A 17,771-nucleotide genomic window follows, 5' to 3' on the forward strand; every position below is an offset into this window, starting at 1 on the left:
TAACAATCAGGTCACCAAAGTCAGAATGTGGCCCAAATATATAATGTATTGTGTGTGATGTCCTCACAGCACAAAGAGAAGAATCAGTATTTGACTTGCTTATCTCAGATATATTAAAGCATGCTGCTGACACTTAATTGCACAACTACCTTCTAAAGAATTATTTCATAATTCTTAGTAAAGAAACTTGAAATGACCTTTCTTATACCGCGTAGACTCACAAGAACTGCAATGTTAACTAGTTCTTTCAATATGTTCAATCTGTCTGCATCTTCTTCCTAACTTTTCCAGATATTTAACTCCTGCTAATTTGCTAGCTTCCATCATGTCATCTGGTGCCATCATTTTCCTTGTTTTTGAAGTAATACATAAATGATTACATTATGTTAAAATGTTGACTTCCTTCCAGGTATTCCCTCATTTTTTTAGTTTTATTTTTGTGCATACCCGGTGTATATGCTAGATTAATGTCCTGCTTTTTCTCCAGGACTCAAAGCAGCTTACTTTGGGGATCTCCCTCCTTGTAACCCTAATAACAGTCATGTGAGATGGGTTGGATTGAGTGGGACTGGCCTAAAATCATCCAGCAGATTGCTACAGCTGTGGTAAATCTGATGAGTTAGAACAGATTTAGAAATGGGTAAAGTTTAGATACAGCTTATCAGCCAAATTAGAAAGCTGCCAATGAAAGACATGGCTATGTGTTAATACACTAGATTTTAAAGACAGAAGACAGTTGTGGGTGAAATTCAGGTTGTGTCTTGCTATAAGCAGTGCCAGTGGGGAAGAGTAGAAAGATCAAAATAAGATCTTTTGTCTGAAAAGTACAAAACAAATAGCACGTTTATGCTCCTTTTCAGATTCTGAATTGTTTTGTTGCTGCTGCTGAAAAAAAATACTCCATGGAATGTATTTGTCTTGGTGATTAAGATTTCTAAAGGTAAAATTCATAACATGAATAAATTATGGTGCTCAGAATCAAAAAACGAATCTATTCATATACCTAAGGAAGACTTGGGTCTCTGCAAGGAATGTTGATATGTTAAATCAGTTTATTAGAGGATTATGGCCTAACCCTTCCCTTCATTATTCTGCAAAGTAGGGGCCTAGGCGATGACATGGGGGGAGAAAGAGAAAAGAAGGATGAAAACATCATTGGGACACTAACTTCACCAATTTTGCACATGTGCCCTGCAGTCAATGATAACAAGGATAGAATTTGCAGAGCAAGAACACAATGCTTTCACTGTAGCCCTGGCCTCTGCCCACATCTTATCAAATTACCAATATCACATTTACTTTCTGTGGATGAGACAAACTGACATTCAAGAATTAGAATGGAGATATGTAATGAAAGCAGAGTGTGTGTGTGAGCATGAATATACAAAAAGACCATTCCAAAAAGAATAAAGGGGGCAAGGGGGCACAAAGGCAACCAGATTTAACAATGATCCATCTCTGAAAAAAGATAAGTGTAAATGTTGTAACTCTGGGAAAAAGTCTGTCTAGACCAGTATTTCTCAACCTCAGCAGCTTTTAGATGAGTTGAGAAATACTGACTACACAATCTCATTTTTACTAATGTTATTAATGTTACCTAAGAAACACTTATTACTAGAGAGCCACAAAAAGATGATCCTTGCCTAAGCAGCCAAAACTGGACATTCTGGTTAGGAATTCTCCAGCTTTAAATTCACACATCTGGAAGACACTCAAAAGAGATGAAACTATCCCTAAACCAATGGATTAGAACATATCAACCCATTATAGATGTAAATATAGGAGTACAGTGTTTTGTGCCCACTGTAGTGTACATTTTGTTTTTCTACATTACTTTTGTACTACAATTTCCTTAACCTGTTAGCTGCCTAGAATTATTCTGCAAGTGGGGAGCCATATAAATCGAATGAGTGCATGAAGACACCTTCATTCCGCCTCAAGCACAGAGCCAAATTTTCAAGCCTACAAAAGGCTAGCAGGGATTGGGGCAATCTAATCTCAGGAGGAATATGTTGCAAAGGGTAGGTACCACTACATAAAAGGCTCTCCTTCTGGGCTTGCTAGCCAACACTACCTATACCCTAACAAAAAATCATTTCCATATTGTCTGTCAAGAAAGTGTCAATTCTGCTTAGCACATCCTCCTAGAATACTGACTGGTTTCATAAATCATGCTAAGCCACAATGTAACTCACTTAATTTTGATGTAACTTGATATGCATTCAGGTTGATTGGTTTGTAAATCTGGCTTACTATGTGTAAATAAGGCAGAGATGCTTAGACCTAATCTGGAGGTGTCAAACACAAGGTCCATAGGCTGGATTCAGCCCACAATGTTGTTGCTGTTGTTGTTGTTATTATTATTATTATTTATTGTCATTGTATGTATATACACTGTATACACATACAACGAAATTCACATAATACCCAAAGACCAGACCCAATACGTGTGCACACATAGCAATCCCCAAACCCACCCCCACCCACCAAAATTCCCTGCCCCCCTTTAAACACACAAGCATCCACACAACAGACCAAGTAATACTGTCCAACAGCTCACTGATGGTCATCCCTAAGTTCATTGTTAAGTGAAATTATAGCTCTCGAATTAAAAACTGTTCAGAAAATGTGTGGTTTGAGTCTTAATTGTTCTGTATCTTCTGTCAGGAGGCAACAGTTCACAAAGATTATAAGCAGGATGGGAAGAGTCTCTGAAAATGTTGTGTGACTTCCTCAAACAGCGAGATACGAAGATGTCATCCAGGGCTGGTAGCTGGAGCCCGATGACATTCTGGGCAGTTTTAATTATTCTCTGTAGAGCATTTTTGTCTGCTACAGAGATGTGGTTGGCTCCAGCCACGAGGTCCTCCTGGAACATGTTAGAGGCCGGCCCGCTGTCGCTTTGGCCCAGTCTACCCAATGCAAAGAGGAAACATTGGACCAACGTGGCTTCAGCCCAGTCTACCCAATGTGAAGAGGAAATATTGGGCCAGCGTGGCTTCGGCCTGGTCTACCCAATGTGAAGAGGAAATATCAGGCCAAAGCCACGCTGGTCTATCCAATGAAAAGAGGAAACATTGGACCACCGTGGCTTCAGCCCAGTCTACCCAATGTGAAGAGGAAACATCGGGCCAGCATGGTTTTGGCCCACCCAGTTGGCCACACCCACTCAGTTGGCCACTCCTACATGCCCCTCCCCCAAATCAACCACAGCCCTGATGCAGCCCTCAATGAAATTGAGTTTGACATCCCTGGCCTAAACCATAGTTAGAGTGTGACAGCACTATGTGTGAATTAGGCTTAACACAACAACATTAAATGATATATTTTAATGTAATCACTCCACCAATGTCCTCTCCCAGACAATTTTCCTTTCCTAGACAAATTATAGGAAGCAAAAATACAGAGGCATTAGGCAAAATGCTAGGGAGACATATTACATTTTCAATTATGACTGGCAATTATTCTATTGCACATATCTCCCACTCTCAGATTTCTCTTTGCTATCTGATTTAGCTATGCTAGTAAAATCAGAAAAAGTCCTATCATAAATTGCAGACATTCATTTGGAATCCAGCCACACTATATTTGCCTCAAGTGATCGCAAAAGCTGCTCCTACTCCACTTAATGTATAAAATGGCAAAGGTTTATAGATCTTCCCAACTTGGTTGACATAAAACTATTATAGCATTGGGATTAAAGTGCTCAATCAAAACTAGGAAGACCCAGATTCAACACTGGGTGAATTGAGGCCAGTTGCCATTATGGGAATAATTGTAGGAGGAAATGGTTTGTGTACTGCCTTGAGCTTCTGGCAGAAAGGCAAGGTGTGTATCTAGCAAATTAAAGGAATAATGAAGGCCTTCCTTAAAGAATAAAGGTGAAAAATGAAAACTGAGGAAGATGTGGTCTTCCAAAATGTTTTGATTCCAACTCCCATCCATCTGGCCCTCCCCAGCATGGCTAACAGTAAGGGATGCTGGTACTTGCAGCCTAACATCTGGAGAACCCACAACTTTCCCTTCACTATGCTGTACAAATGCCAAACATTGTTACCAAATTTAGGACACATGTACAGTAAACTCTTTCAAATTCAGGAATAAAAATTAAATCCTCTCTCCTTGGACTTGGCGGAATTATTTAAAGATTGCCTGACAGCACCAGATATTTTTCTCTCAGCAACATAATCAATATTACACACACACAAGAGACACATGATTGGTTTTATTTGCTTTTTTCATTATCCTAGCAAAATAGAATAATCTTCAATGATAAAAAAGATGTAACATACGCATATCCAATCTCACTAACACATCAGTAATATTTATCTTATAAAGATGATCTCAGCAGTGACTAAAGGATATTTGACACACATTTATCACTTGTCATTTGCTCCCCAATTTTAAAGTTCCCCAAAGATCATTTAGTGTAATACTGTCTTCTACACATATGAACAATGAAAACCTATCAGGATCTATCAGCATTATAAACACTTGCCACACAAAATCTGAACTGGACACCTCTAAAAATAGATGGGGAAAACTATTTATCTGCCAAAGTCCCCCCACAATTAAAAGATCAAAATGTATTCTGATATTAACATAGATATATATTTCAGTTTGCCTTTTTGTTTTATTTATTTCTCTTTCTATAGCTGCTACAGGTAGTCTTCGACTTACAATCACAATTGAGCCCCAAATTTCAGTTGCTAATTGAGATATTTGCTACATGAATGTTGTCCCATTTTACAACCTTTCATGCTAGTTGTTAAGTGAATCACTGCAGTTGTTAAGTTAGTAACCAAGTTGTTAGGTGAATCTGGTTTTCCCACTGACTTTGCCTGTGACAGTTGCAAAAGCTGACCAAGGACACTGCAACCGTCATAAAGATGAGCCAGTTGCCAAGCATCCAAATTTTGATCACGTGACCATGGGGATGCTGCAACGGTCATAAGTATGAAAAACAGTCATAAGTCACTTTTTACAGTGCCATTGTAACTTTGAACAGTCACTAAACAAACTGCTGTAAATCAAGGACTACCTGTACTTTGCACACAACACAACTCAGGGTGGCAAACAAAATTAAACAACAAATCCATATAAGCAACAGAGCAAAATAAATAATAAAAAATGAAGCGTGAAAAGATAAAGATATAAAGTCCCAGGGAAAATTCACCTATAGGATCATGCCATCCTCTAACACGGGGCCTAGGGGAAGAATCAGGATCTTTATAATGTTTTTTTGAAAGGCCAGCAGGCTCAGGGCCATCATATCACAGGTCCTCCACTCTGCGGGGATAATAGGCAGATCTCTTGGGTGCCACCAGATGACATTGCCTGCCCAATTGAGCTTGGAGTATGCCCTTTCATTCAGATACTATTAGACAAAAATAACTGGAGATGAGACAGTTCTGCAAGTAACCCAGCCCTACAGGAAGAAGGACTTTGTAGGAGAGAAGCAGAAGTTTGAACTGTATCTGGAAGTTCGCTAGTCACTAACTCAGTTTGTAGAGACATTACATGGGCATATTGAAGAATGGCCATAACTACCTGCTCCCACTACATTCTGAAGCATCTGTAGCTTCCAAGGGATCATCAAGAGCAGCCCCATCAAGACCATATTGCAGTAATCCAATTTAGAAGTAAGCAAGAGACAGGGAGCTGTAAGCAGAACTTCCCAATCTCGAAATGAGCACAGTTAGTGCACAAGCTGGAGCATCCTCCAAACCACAGCTGCCACTCGCTCTTCAAGTAGGAACCTTGAATTTACAGTCCCAAATTCTTTCCCAATTTGTTTAGAGCAGTGGGATTGTATTTACAACCAGACATGAAAAGACTCTCCAGATCCAATTGGTCCCAAGATCCACACACTGAGACAGAATTTTGAAGCATCCATTGAAAAACCAGAGTTAAAGCTGCAACAGAAATGCATCTTTGTCCCTGCTTTCTAAGCAGAGAGGGAGAACGACGGTTTGAAAATCCTGTCTTAAAGGAAGTCATCATGAAAGAATTCCTCCCATAAATCTCTTCCAGCTAGGAGGTGTGGGAAGCTAAAAGGTGTGGGATGGCTGCAGGGTGGTAGAAACAAACTCAAAAATACCCAAAAGAGACATTTGAAAGAATGCCTCAGCCACAAGATACAAAAACAGAAGCTTGTTTCATAGGAGGGGAAGAAAACATCGTGGAAATCCCAAGGCAAATTTGGCAGGCGCTAGCTTTATTTTAGATATAAAGAGATGGATTGATTCCAAATCTGAGCCCTGGGAGACCTGTATTCATTTGCTAGTGCAATTTTCTTAATTGAATAGTGCGCTGCTTTGCTGATTAGGATAAAGAAATTCATCCACACTATGAGGAACATTGCAAGTTTTTACTTGAACAAACTTTTTGCAGGAATGAGTCAAACAAGCTATTATTAAAGAAATCCAGAAAAAGAATAAGAACTGACATGATGGTATTTAATGGGCAGCCACACAGAAAATGGAGCAATTTTGTTTTCTGCTGTTCCAGAAGACCAGATTGTCTGTGATCACAAGCTGTTCAACAGTAGGACATGGTTTCTCTGAATCTGGTGGCATCTACATTTTAAAACTTCCAGCAGAGCTAAGATGGTTATCAGTAGCAGGAGATTCACTAGTGCAGTGGCAGGTGTTAGATTAAGTCATCTTTCCTGTCACTTCCATTTCTGGGCTTTCAACAACCTCAGTCATTTTATGAGAACACCAATAGAACAGTCTCAAAATTCCAAATGTACAGTTGGCTCAAGCATTGGACTAGGCTGGGAAACTGTTTGGTCTAGAATCTGGAGTGGGGGGGGGTGTATTTTTTTTAACATCTATTTTTTATTTATTGTTATGAGCTGTCTAGACAAGGGGTCCCCAAACTTGGCAACTTTAAGATTTGTGGACTTCAACTCCCAGAATATGCTGGCTGAGGAATTCTGGGAGTTGAAGTCCACAAATCTTAAAGTTGCCAAGTTTGGGGACCCCTTGTCTAGAATCATGATATGAACTAGGTAGCCATAAAAGAAAGATGAAGAATAGAAGAATAGGTAGAAAGATCGAGAGACCATATCTCTGCTAAATCAGAAATCAATATACACATTCCTGATGTTAAATCTATGTTTCAGAAGTATACATATTCACTTTTTGGACTAATTAACCATAATAAAAACACATCTTTTTAATTCTAAAAGAACAAGGAAAGAAGATGGCCAAGTGACTTTTCAGGCAAGCAATTGTTTGCTTTCTGTTAGAGACAAAGAACCTTGCCTACATATAATTCTTTAGATCAATGCTACAACCAATAAAGTCTATGGAATATACTAGTAGGTCAGAAGCAGAAATACAAAATGATGAGAAAATAAAAGAAAACATTCCTCTGAGCTAGAAAAGCATTGCTTCGGGTAACAGATATATTTTCAATTTTACCCAAACCATGCCTATACTACTATGAATATGAAACACTTAATATGGTTTAGAGAAGTAGATTTAGCTACACTGTAAGGCCCTCAGAAGCTAATAACAAATAGGCCATACAGGATTCCTTATCCAGATGCTTGCAATCAAACATTTAGTGCACCATATCTGAGAAAGTGTCACTAGAGCTAATTAGCACCAGTCCTAGCTAATTACTACACTGTCCCAAAAGGGAGTTCACCAAAATAGAAATCCTGCATTTTAAGTAGTCACAAAGCAGCAGACTTAATTTTGCAGAAGGCTAAAATAGGACAGATCAAATAACAGAGAATGTTGCTTATGGTTCAAAGCATAACATAAAGGAAGAAGAAAACACATATGATGCACAAAACAGCGTGGCTCAGATTGCACAGCTAGCAACCGGAGCCACCAGTCCCTCTGTGGCTTCCTAAACCCTTTTCTGCAACTATCAGAAACCAAGCAAACCACAACTGCCTAAAATTAGGGGGTGTAGCTCCCCTTACGTTGATGTAAGTAACACTCCAAACTAGCAGCAAGTACTCTAACATAAGCACAACATACTTTTTTATCGTTGCCCGTATAAACATGGTAAGACTGTCACCCCTAATATAAAATGCAATGCAAAGAAGGAAAGGATTCAATGCATGCACCAAGAACAAGAAACGTCATCAAATGAAGCTTTTTCTCAGGTATAAATCTGCCAACATTCCCTCTTTGATCCTCCATGTTATTTTGTCACTGAAAAGGAATAATTTATATTAGTAGAACAGACTAAATGTAATGTTCCTCCTAATCCATTATAGGCTTCACTTACTTTAGATTGGGGACTCTAAAACTAAACTAACCAGAGCTTTCACCAGGCCCAGAATATTTTCTCTATGTTCTTAACTAGCATATATGAATGTTAAATCACCCCAGAATATAAATTATTGTAGATTTGTCTTATCCAGCCATAGTTTTAAGGTGGAAACTCCTAGGATAGAAAACAGCAGCATATGTTCCATATATGCCAGAGGACATTGCATCATTGTACTATTGAATAGGGCACCCCACTCTCTTGTTCATTCAACATTAATCATGCTATTTTAGGATCAAAAAGGTATTGTGTTAGACAGGAAGCCAATGGGTGCTTTAAAAGTCTGTAGCATCCAAATGATAAAGTTAACATTAAAAGGATTTATTGAATCTGATTGTCTAATTGGAGATACTACAGCAAGAATGAGATGGATGTGCAAGGGAGAAAAACTAGGTCGGAAACACAAAGTATTTTGCTAAAGATATTAAACATTCATGACATTTCACTCAAAATCATGTATTAGACCCACTATTTAAGGTACAGATCTCCAAGTTACAGCATGGGTGTAGGTGTGAGGTTGTACAGTACAGGCTTTGAAAACAGAAAACAGATACAGTCCCTAGTTTGGTTAAAGATTCAGGAAACAGGTGGTGAGGAAGTTGACAGCTTCAGACTTTGGAGACTCTCTTCTAGTTAAAATACACAAAGTTTGGTAAATAAACAGGCCAATTCAGTATAGAGAAATGAGTTAATAACTTTCTTAAAAGTTATAAATATGATCTTATTACATGAAATCAATCATGTAATAGTCCTGCAAAGGTTCCCAATGTACCAAGAAGAGACACGAAATTAGCATTTTTATTCCCAGTATATGAAAGAGTTCTCTAAGTACGTTTAAATATATGGACAGTGACTCCAGTTTCAGGTCTCTCCTTAAATGTACAAGATGTTCACTTATACAGTATATAGATACATAAAACTTTTGCTGAGAATCCACTTGAATAGACATATTAGCGAAGTAGGAAGCTGGCCAGTCTTCCATCAATGTACTTATTAAATCTAGAAAAGGGTTCATATAGACCAGTGTTTCTTAAAATTCTTTTTCTTACAGGATCCTTTCCCATTCTTGAAATTACAGAATATCCCAAAAGAGTTTTTTTTTTTTGTATGGGCTATATTTATCAAAAGTTCAATAAGAGCTGAAGAGATAAACGTGTTCCATTCCTTGTATATGGCTTGTAGTGCTACTGTATTGTTTGATAGCTAAAAACCACCAAAGATCTGTCAAAAGCAAGACAGAGTCACAGTATTCTGCAATAATAATTACCTAGAAGTGTGTACCCTGGACAAAAATACACTAGAAGAACTAGTGAAAACCCTATTAATTATAGTAAAATAAGAACAATCATTTAAAATTCTGTGCATATCATCAAAATTATTTTTGCATTCATTCTTTTATTTGAATATTATTTTTCTTGCCTTTCAATCTTACCTTTTCTTTTGTAAGAAAATGTAATGTAAAGCCTTCAAAACTAAATCTGAGGTTAAGTAAAGGCTGCAACTGGCAGCTTTATTTAGTCTTGAGGTCATTCTGATTTGACATACAGTAATTGGTAACCAACCGGTTCTTGTGTTGCAGAACAACCTTTCATTTTTTTCAACAGAGCCTCTAATTGTGTTCTACATTCATTCCAACGTTGTCATTTTGTGTAATTTTAGCATTTTGGCCAGCTTTTAATGCCACTCTTCACAAAGAATACGATCTAGAATTGAAATTTAAGCACAAAGGACCTGATCTAACCATTAAAATCTGGGTTCAATTAAACAGATCTGATATTTCAAAAATGAACAGCCTAAGGTGATAGGATTTTCCATTTCTGTTTATTCATCTCATTGGCTGGCAGCATGAGAGAGACTGGAAGAGCCAGCAAAAGTATTCAGTTTTATTTGGTCTACCAAATCATCTAGCACTTGCCAGCTTAAGAAGCTACAGACCATTCTTGACTTTATTTCTGGCTAACTTCTCTGCAATGATTTCAGACAACATGCCAGTCAAACCATGGATATAGACATTGGTGGTTTGTTAACTTAGCTGATAAGGAAGATGGATCAGAATTAGCCTACTCCTCATTCACTACTAAAGTGAAATCCAGGCAAATTGTGGTTTGCTGTATCTCTCCAACATGGCTAAGTTGATTAAAACTGATAAATGTAAGAACATTTTCACAATCAAATTGAATTTATAGGAGACTTTAAGTCAAATATAGATGGGTATCCTGATAAAAAATCTTATTTATAATTGTATCATGGATGTGTGTGTTTAACTTCTATCTCACCTAGATTTATTACAATCAATAAAAACAAGACAAGACATTAAAACTTTAAAATAATAAATATTAACACCAAAACTGATTTAAAAATTCACAAAGAAGGGAAAGGAGGGCAGCAAGATACACACAGGGAGAAGGTGGGGACCTATTTTAATAAACATAGTAAAACTGGTTGTAAAATCAGGCTACAAATCTTCTCATAAATGGCAATCACCAGATATGCTGACTAACATGTTTATGGCTATGCCCTAGCAAGGACTGAAAGATGGCCTAAGAAAAAAGCTATTTTAAAAGTTCTACAAATCTGAATGTCATTTCTTCAAATGACTTATATCACTTCACCCATTCCTGCAAAGTGCTTTTCTTCACAACAAAGAAGTTCTAGAACTTAGTAATTGTATACAAAATCTAAATCAGTTCTGGTGATATTTATTGTTTTAATGTTTTAATGTCTTATCTCGTTTTTATTGATTTTAATATTCTTAGGTGGGATGGGTAGCATAGAAGTTAAATAGAAGTTAAATAAATAACAAATTTGAAGACATATGATTTTGTTGTGCATCTAAAACGTCCCACAGCTATGTTCCACCATCAGTGATAAGATTCAAAAAATGTTACTACCGGTTCTGTGGGCGTCGCTTGGTGGGCATAGTGTGGCTTGGTGGGCGTGGCTCGGTGGACATGGCAGGAGAAGGATACTGTAAAATCTCCATTCCCATCTCACTCCAGGGGAAGGATACTGTAAAAATCTCCATTCCCTCCCCACTCCTGGGGGAAAGTTACTGAAAAACCCCATTCCCTCCCCCACTCCAGTAACCTGCTTTCCAGCTCCATTCTCCTGTGCAGGGCAACAAAAGAAGACCCAGCCGATCAGCTGAGACTCAGGAGGCAGAGAATAGATGGGAGCAGGGCCAGTCAGAGCTGGTATTTGCCGGTTCTCCAATCTACTCAAAATTTCCACTACTGGTTCTCCAGAACTGGTCAGAACCTGCTGAATACCGCCTCTGGGTACCATGAGCCAGGATCATCAGCAAGGGCCAAAGTTCAACAGTCAGTCACTGACTGACTGAGATAAGGAGAAAGAAACATGGATAGTCTACAAAGTATCAAGCAAAGAAAATAAATTATGATTGTAAAGCGGATAAAGACATTAATTGCATTTTAATTTACCTTTTTTTATTTTGCAACTATTTTGCACAGGCATCCTGTCAAAAAATAGCATAAACTATAGTAACACTAATTAAATACTGTACATTTACTATTTAATTCTATTTTTGTTCATTTCAATCAGCGTCATGAAAATAGAATTATATAATCCCCATAACAAATGTGAAGATAGGGTTCACAATTTTTTTTTAAACATATAAGCAAATCAAGAACTTCAGGCTGAAAACTCATTACTTACAGTAGTCACAGTAATGATTGTGACTAGCTCTCCTGCTATGGATATATTTCTCCCTTCTGTACTACAGAGCAATGGAAGAGCTTTTCATGTTGGCAACACTTAATGACCTGGATAAATTTGGCTCAAATTTGAATAGACAACCCAAACAACTTCAGAAAGAAGAGCCTGCAATCTTTTCCTTCCTTTTCTTTTCTCTTCTTTCTTTCCCTTTTTATATTAGTGTTGATTCCTGGAGACCACCTAAACAAGACACTGAAGGTTTCTTGACAAGCTTTTAGAAGTGGTTTGCCCATTATTTTCTTCCTTGGCCTACAAGTAAATGACCCAAGTTCACACAGCCTGCTTTAGGCCTAAGGCAGGACTAGATCTCATGGTCTCCACTTTCTTGACTGGTGCAGTAAGCCTACACCACACTGGCTCTGTTATCTAGGGTAGGTCACACCAAAGATAGAGGACATAGCACACATGTATATCATTTGTCAACTGTGTAAGAAAGATTGATCAATGTCTTCAATCGCACGTTAGATGAGTGGCCTATTGGAATTGAAAAAGTACATATAATAATTGTTCACTATCTAAACAAAACTGCATATGTGAATCTGACAAGTAAATTGTAGGAGTCACAGATACAGTTTGCATTTTCTTTTACTTACACTTTTTATACTATTTTCTAACGCATTACATCTTACTATTGTCCTGTATTTTATATTCCGATGCCTAATCAATAAAAAATCGTTATTATCTAGGCTAGCATAATTGGACCCAGTTGAACTTACTTTTGAGTTTGCATTTAATTTGAATTGTAAATTACATGGATTTCAAAAACTAATGTAAACTTCATTTTTGTTTTAAGCAATGACCGCAATCAGCCGCACGAACCTGTGACTGCTGACTAGTAGACTTTGGATGAAATAGATGTTCCCACCCAATCATCCCATGCTTCTACTTCCTTTTGCCTACAGCTCTTTTTTTATTAAGATTGGCTTTGCTTCCACATTGGTTATAGACAGCTGTACTTTCCATCTTAGCAGTCAGGGAGATGTTCTTGTTGTCCAAGAGAATATTTTCATGGCTAAAGTAATTTTTGACATAATTATTTATTTACTTAAGTGATTTATGTGGTGGTCCAATTCACAAAATGTGACTTTGGATAGCCAGCACAGAATTAGTAACCGCATACAATAAACAATAAAAACAAAACAACACAGTGTAAAATAGCACAAACAAAGACCAAAAGCAAAATATATTCAAAATCCTAAACCCATTTTCCAGATGGACCCATCTAGTGTCCTAATCTGGTGAGGAATAGCTAAGATTTTAGAGTTTTAAGGAAGGTCAGCAGAATTGGGAACATCCAAATCTTGTGATGCATGCTGTTGTAAAAAGGCAGCGCCACAATACAGATGGCATGCCTCTTGGGTCCTACTGGAAGACACTGTTTCATGCAGGGGATCTGAAGGGGACCACTCTTTTGAATCTCATAAGATGGGCAAACATGATCAGAGACAGGTGATCCTCCAAATAACCTGATCCTGCGCCATGAAGGGATGATAACCAGCACCTTGAATTGTCTATAAAGCCAGTGCAGCTTTCAAAGTTATGTTGCAATACAGGTGCCGCTGTGATCTGGATCAATTGTAGCTTCTGAAAGGTCTTTGAGGACAATTAAAGGTAATACAATATAATACAAGTAGAAAGCAAAAAAGGTATATGTGATCACAAACAGGGTGGGTGCAGTTGATACATACAGATTTTTATTTTGTTTGCTTTTTTCTTACTTTTGAGTCAGGCTTTAACTCCTGGCAACTATGTGAACCAGTCCTTGTAATTTTCTTGGCAAGATTTCTGAAATGATTTGCCATTGCCTTCTTCCTAGGGCTGAGAAAGACTGAGTAGCTCCTGGTCAATCAGCAGTCTAAGGTGGGAGAACTCATGGTCCCCCAGTTTCTAGCCTGATGCCTTCACCGTTGCACCAAATTGAGTCTCACATACAAAGATAGGGTTGCTTTGGGCAAAAACCTTGTGGCCACTCATCTTCAAGACCCTGTGAAAATCTACCATTTTTCATGATATTTTATTGTGTTCATTCCTTCATGCAGGCCAGTGCACTATTTATAGTTCTATAACTATATATTCACTTATCTGTATATTATTTAAAGATGCAGATATTGAATTTTATTATCCAGTGTTATAGGAAGACTTGGCAATAATGCTAAGGTCTGAGGACAAAAAAATCATCAAAATCAAAACATACAACAAGGAGCACAATAGATCTGGACAGTACCATAATCTCCACTTGTACAGAACATCTGCAGGTGTTTTCTAAATAACATTTTTTTTAGAACTTTAGTAATATGGATTCTTGGGGAAAATGTTATTAGTCATATATTGTTATGGCTATGAGACAATGTGCCAAACATGCTGCAAATGATCAAAACTACTGGAAAATATTTACTACTCAATGTGCTTTTGTATGGGACATAATGATGATGATAATGATATATCATTATGTGAAAAATAACAGTAAAGGACCCTGTTATCACAGAAAGCTAGCATGATTGCTTTTTGTTACTTGAGCTCTGCTTGTTCAGTCCAAGTTCATCTAATATATGCTAGATTTTTTCCAGACATGAATCGACCTCACTTAATTTTGCTAACAACTTACTTGGATCTCATAAAGTCATTGCAGGAGTATAGCAAGTACCCCATCAACATGTCTTAGAATAATCAGTATGAGATTTAGTGATCTAGCCAGAAACTGGCTGCTAAGAGATGAGGTTGAAAAGGAATAGTTTGCCCTGCAGAAAGAGATAAACGGAACCATGGCTGTGGAATCCTAATACAAATCACTTACCTATGGGATTAGTTTTAAGTAAGATCCTGGACAGATAGAAGTTACCAAAATCTAAACAGTTAGATTGCTTTGCTACTTTTCTCCAGAACACATGGATCCCCAAAGAAAGAATAAAATAGCAGAGCTGGTTGGCAACCATTGGCAGTTTCCAAGTACTGACAAGTTATTTGACAGGTTATATCACCGTTTATAAGCACTGATTCATCACTGCTAATTAGCATTTACTGAGTGCCAGCTATAAACCAGATTTTGTGTAGAGAACCCAGAAGTGACAAAGTTCCTGCCCCAAAGCCTTACAAACTGAAGATGACAGGGACGAGTGTGGTGAAAGGGATTTGGAGAGGAAAAAAAAGAACAAGAGTGAGAAGATTAAGAGGAAACAGACAGCACAAAATACACAAGCCCATTTCACAACTGTTTTCTTTTTATATTTTAACCAAAACTAAACCAGGGCCTTCTTTTTTGTAGAGATTTGCTTTAAATCTGCACCCGGCAGGCGGCATTAAGGCCACCAACAGTTTGGAGCTGTCACTGAAATGAGTGAGTAAAATACTTCTTCTGAGGAGTCTGTTCCCCATACAAGCATATCCTGTATTTAATATGCCATTTGGTCTTCTTTGTGCAATTATGCGGGTGGCTGTTTTTGCTGCAGGCAAAAAAAAGCTTTCGGGGTTAACTCCTGTCTGAGGGGACAAACAACTCCATGATTATTCTAATAAGCAACCAGGTACAGAACTACCAGGGCAGATTCCCCGATTTTAAAAATACATTGTTTGATTTAGGTTCCTTCCAACCAGGCATAGCTTTGTTTTTTGTTTTTGTTTTTCTAAAGTATCTTCATATTCCGGCTGCAACAGTAGCAGTTCCTACAGCCCAGGCCAGTCGCCTACCACTCTTCCAAACCTCCCCAGGGCAGGCTTAAGGAACCCAATCGAAACGAACGGGGCACTGTGGTCCGGAAGCCTTAGACCCCTGCTGGTGGAGAGCTCGACTGCAACCGGCCACCGACTCGTTTGAACAAGCCCAGGAAACTCCCCCACCCCCTCAGTCTCTCTCTACCGACAAGCTCCTCGCTTCTTCTGAAGGCAGAGAGGCGACATGCCAACCGCCCCCGCCATCACTACAACCACCACCTCCCGAAGCGTAAAAAACTCTGAAAAGAAAGACGAGGCTGACTGTGGATTGGGAAAGGCAGAGGGTTCCTCTTCGAAACTTCAGAGCGAAACTCCTCCGGTTCGCAGTGTGGCTGGGCATTGTTGCCTGCACCTAAGAGTGGTAGCACTCCTGTTGGGATGAGGTGGGGTCCGTTTCCTTTGTACCAGACCAAGAGACACTCAAATCGTCTCCCCACCGCTCCCACCCTCCTCCTCCTCCTCTGCGTCCGAGAGGGTGCTGCTCCTGACTCACCCCAAAGTGCTGATGAAGCCGTTGACCGACCCTTCGGCGTACAAGGAGACGATGTCCCCAATGTGCAGAAAGCTGGACATTTCATTCATGATTGCAGCGCTTTGGTCCCGACGTTTTTTGTTTTGTTTTGTTTTTGTTTTTTCTCCTCCTCGCTTTTTCCTTCACTTCCCACAGAAGCGCCTCACCACGTGCCCGGCGGCTGGGCACCAGGAATTACTAATCCACAGGCTCCTCCACTCCAGGCATCGGCAAAAGATCTCTCCCGCCAGTTTACACGTGGTTGCGCTTAGCCAGGTCGTGGTTTAAACGCTCGCTCAACCGGAGCGTAAGACAGAGAGACAGAGAGAGAGAGAGAGACGGGATTTGGAATCGAGCTAGCGCTGGGAGCCTGGGGAGGGAGGGAGGGAAGGGAACGGGGAGCGGACGGATTGACCAGAGATTTGCATTGAGTCCCCACTGACACTCTCGTGCCTACAAAGCTTTCTACCTGCACCCAATAGAAACCGATCAGGAAGTCCGGATGAAATATTCAATGCAAATTTTGATGGCAAAGAGTGCAAGATGGAAGCCACACCCCTGCTAGCCCCGCCTCTTGCCCACCGGAGAAACTTTTTCCAGGCTCCAAAAGAGCGCTGAGGGTGAAGAGAGCGAGAGTATCTCGCTCTTGAGGCGGGAAGGAGAAAAGTGGGGAATTCATTAATATTACTGTCGGTCTTCTTCTCTCCTTCCCTCCGCCTAAAAACCATTAGGCTGGGTAAAGCCCCAAACGAAATTTATGTTAGCCCTTCCCGGAACACGATTACGCAGGCAAGGCAACGGCGCTACTTTCTCCCGCACCACCGAGCAGAAACACGCGCTCCTTCGGCTTCTCTTCTTGCTTTGGGCCAATATTTGATCTTGGATGCCTTGATTTTTTTAAAAAAAATTAATTTAAATTTAATTTATTTATTTTTTGCTCCGCCCTCCTCCTGCTCGGCATCCGCGCACGACACCCGTGCTCTTTCTGCCGAGCTTTTTAATGCCGGTGGTGCGGGGGGAGAGACGGGCTTTTGTTTTGATCACGTGGCATAGAAATCGGAAGAGCGCTGAACTTTATTTTTTATTTTTTTGCTTTTTGTCTAGTCTCCCTAGGGCAGCGGCCTGCAACCTTTTTATTTTATATTTTTTGTATTTTTCTTATATGTATCCATTTCATGTATTTATAACTATGTTTATACTTATACCTGTTATCTTATAATCGCTTGACAAAACAAATAAAACCTTGGCAACTTTAAGCCTGGCAGACTTCAGCTACCAGAATTCCCCAGCCAGCAAAGGGGAATTCTGGTAGTTGAAGTCCTCCAGGCTTAAAAGTTGCCAAGGTTGGAGACCCCTGCCTTAGCCGGGTGTTGCAGCGCCTGCCTTCCTGTGGAGGCAGGCGCTGCAACTCACCCTCCTGCGATTCAGTGAAGGTGGAAAGACATGTGTGAGTTGCTCCAGTTCAGGGGTCTCCAACCTTGGCAACTTTAAGGCTTGTGGACTTCAACTCCCATAATTCCTC

The 17,771-nt window shown here is 39.4% G+C and overlaps 1 protein-coding gene across 2 annotated transcripts in view; it reads right to left on the bottom strand.

Moving 5' to 3' along the window:
• Nucleotides 1–16,753, bottom strand: part of ITPR3 (inositol 1,4,5-trisphosphate receptor type 3) — a 110,926-nt gene extending 94,173 nt beyond the window's left edge. For both annotated transcript variants that reach the window (XM_026716897.2, XM_087929607.1), the window contains exon 1: nt 16,232–16,753. In XM_026716897.2, coding sequence (XP_026572682.1) covers nt 16,232–16,320 — 89 coding nt within the window. In that variant the 5' untranslated portion in view covers nt 16,321–16,753. The remainder of the gene's footprint in view (nt 1–16,231) is intronic.
• Between the last annotated feature and the right edge of the window lie 1,018 nt (nt 16,754–17,771).

This window comes from Pseudonaja textilis, chromosome 3 (assembly GCF_049901715.1).
Source record: "Pseudonaja textilis isolate UNSWEBS1 chromosome 3, rPseTex1.2, whole genome shotgun sequence".
NCBI lineage: Eukaryota > Metazoa > Chordata > Lepidosauria > Squamata > Elapidae > Pseudonaja > Pseudonaja textilis.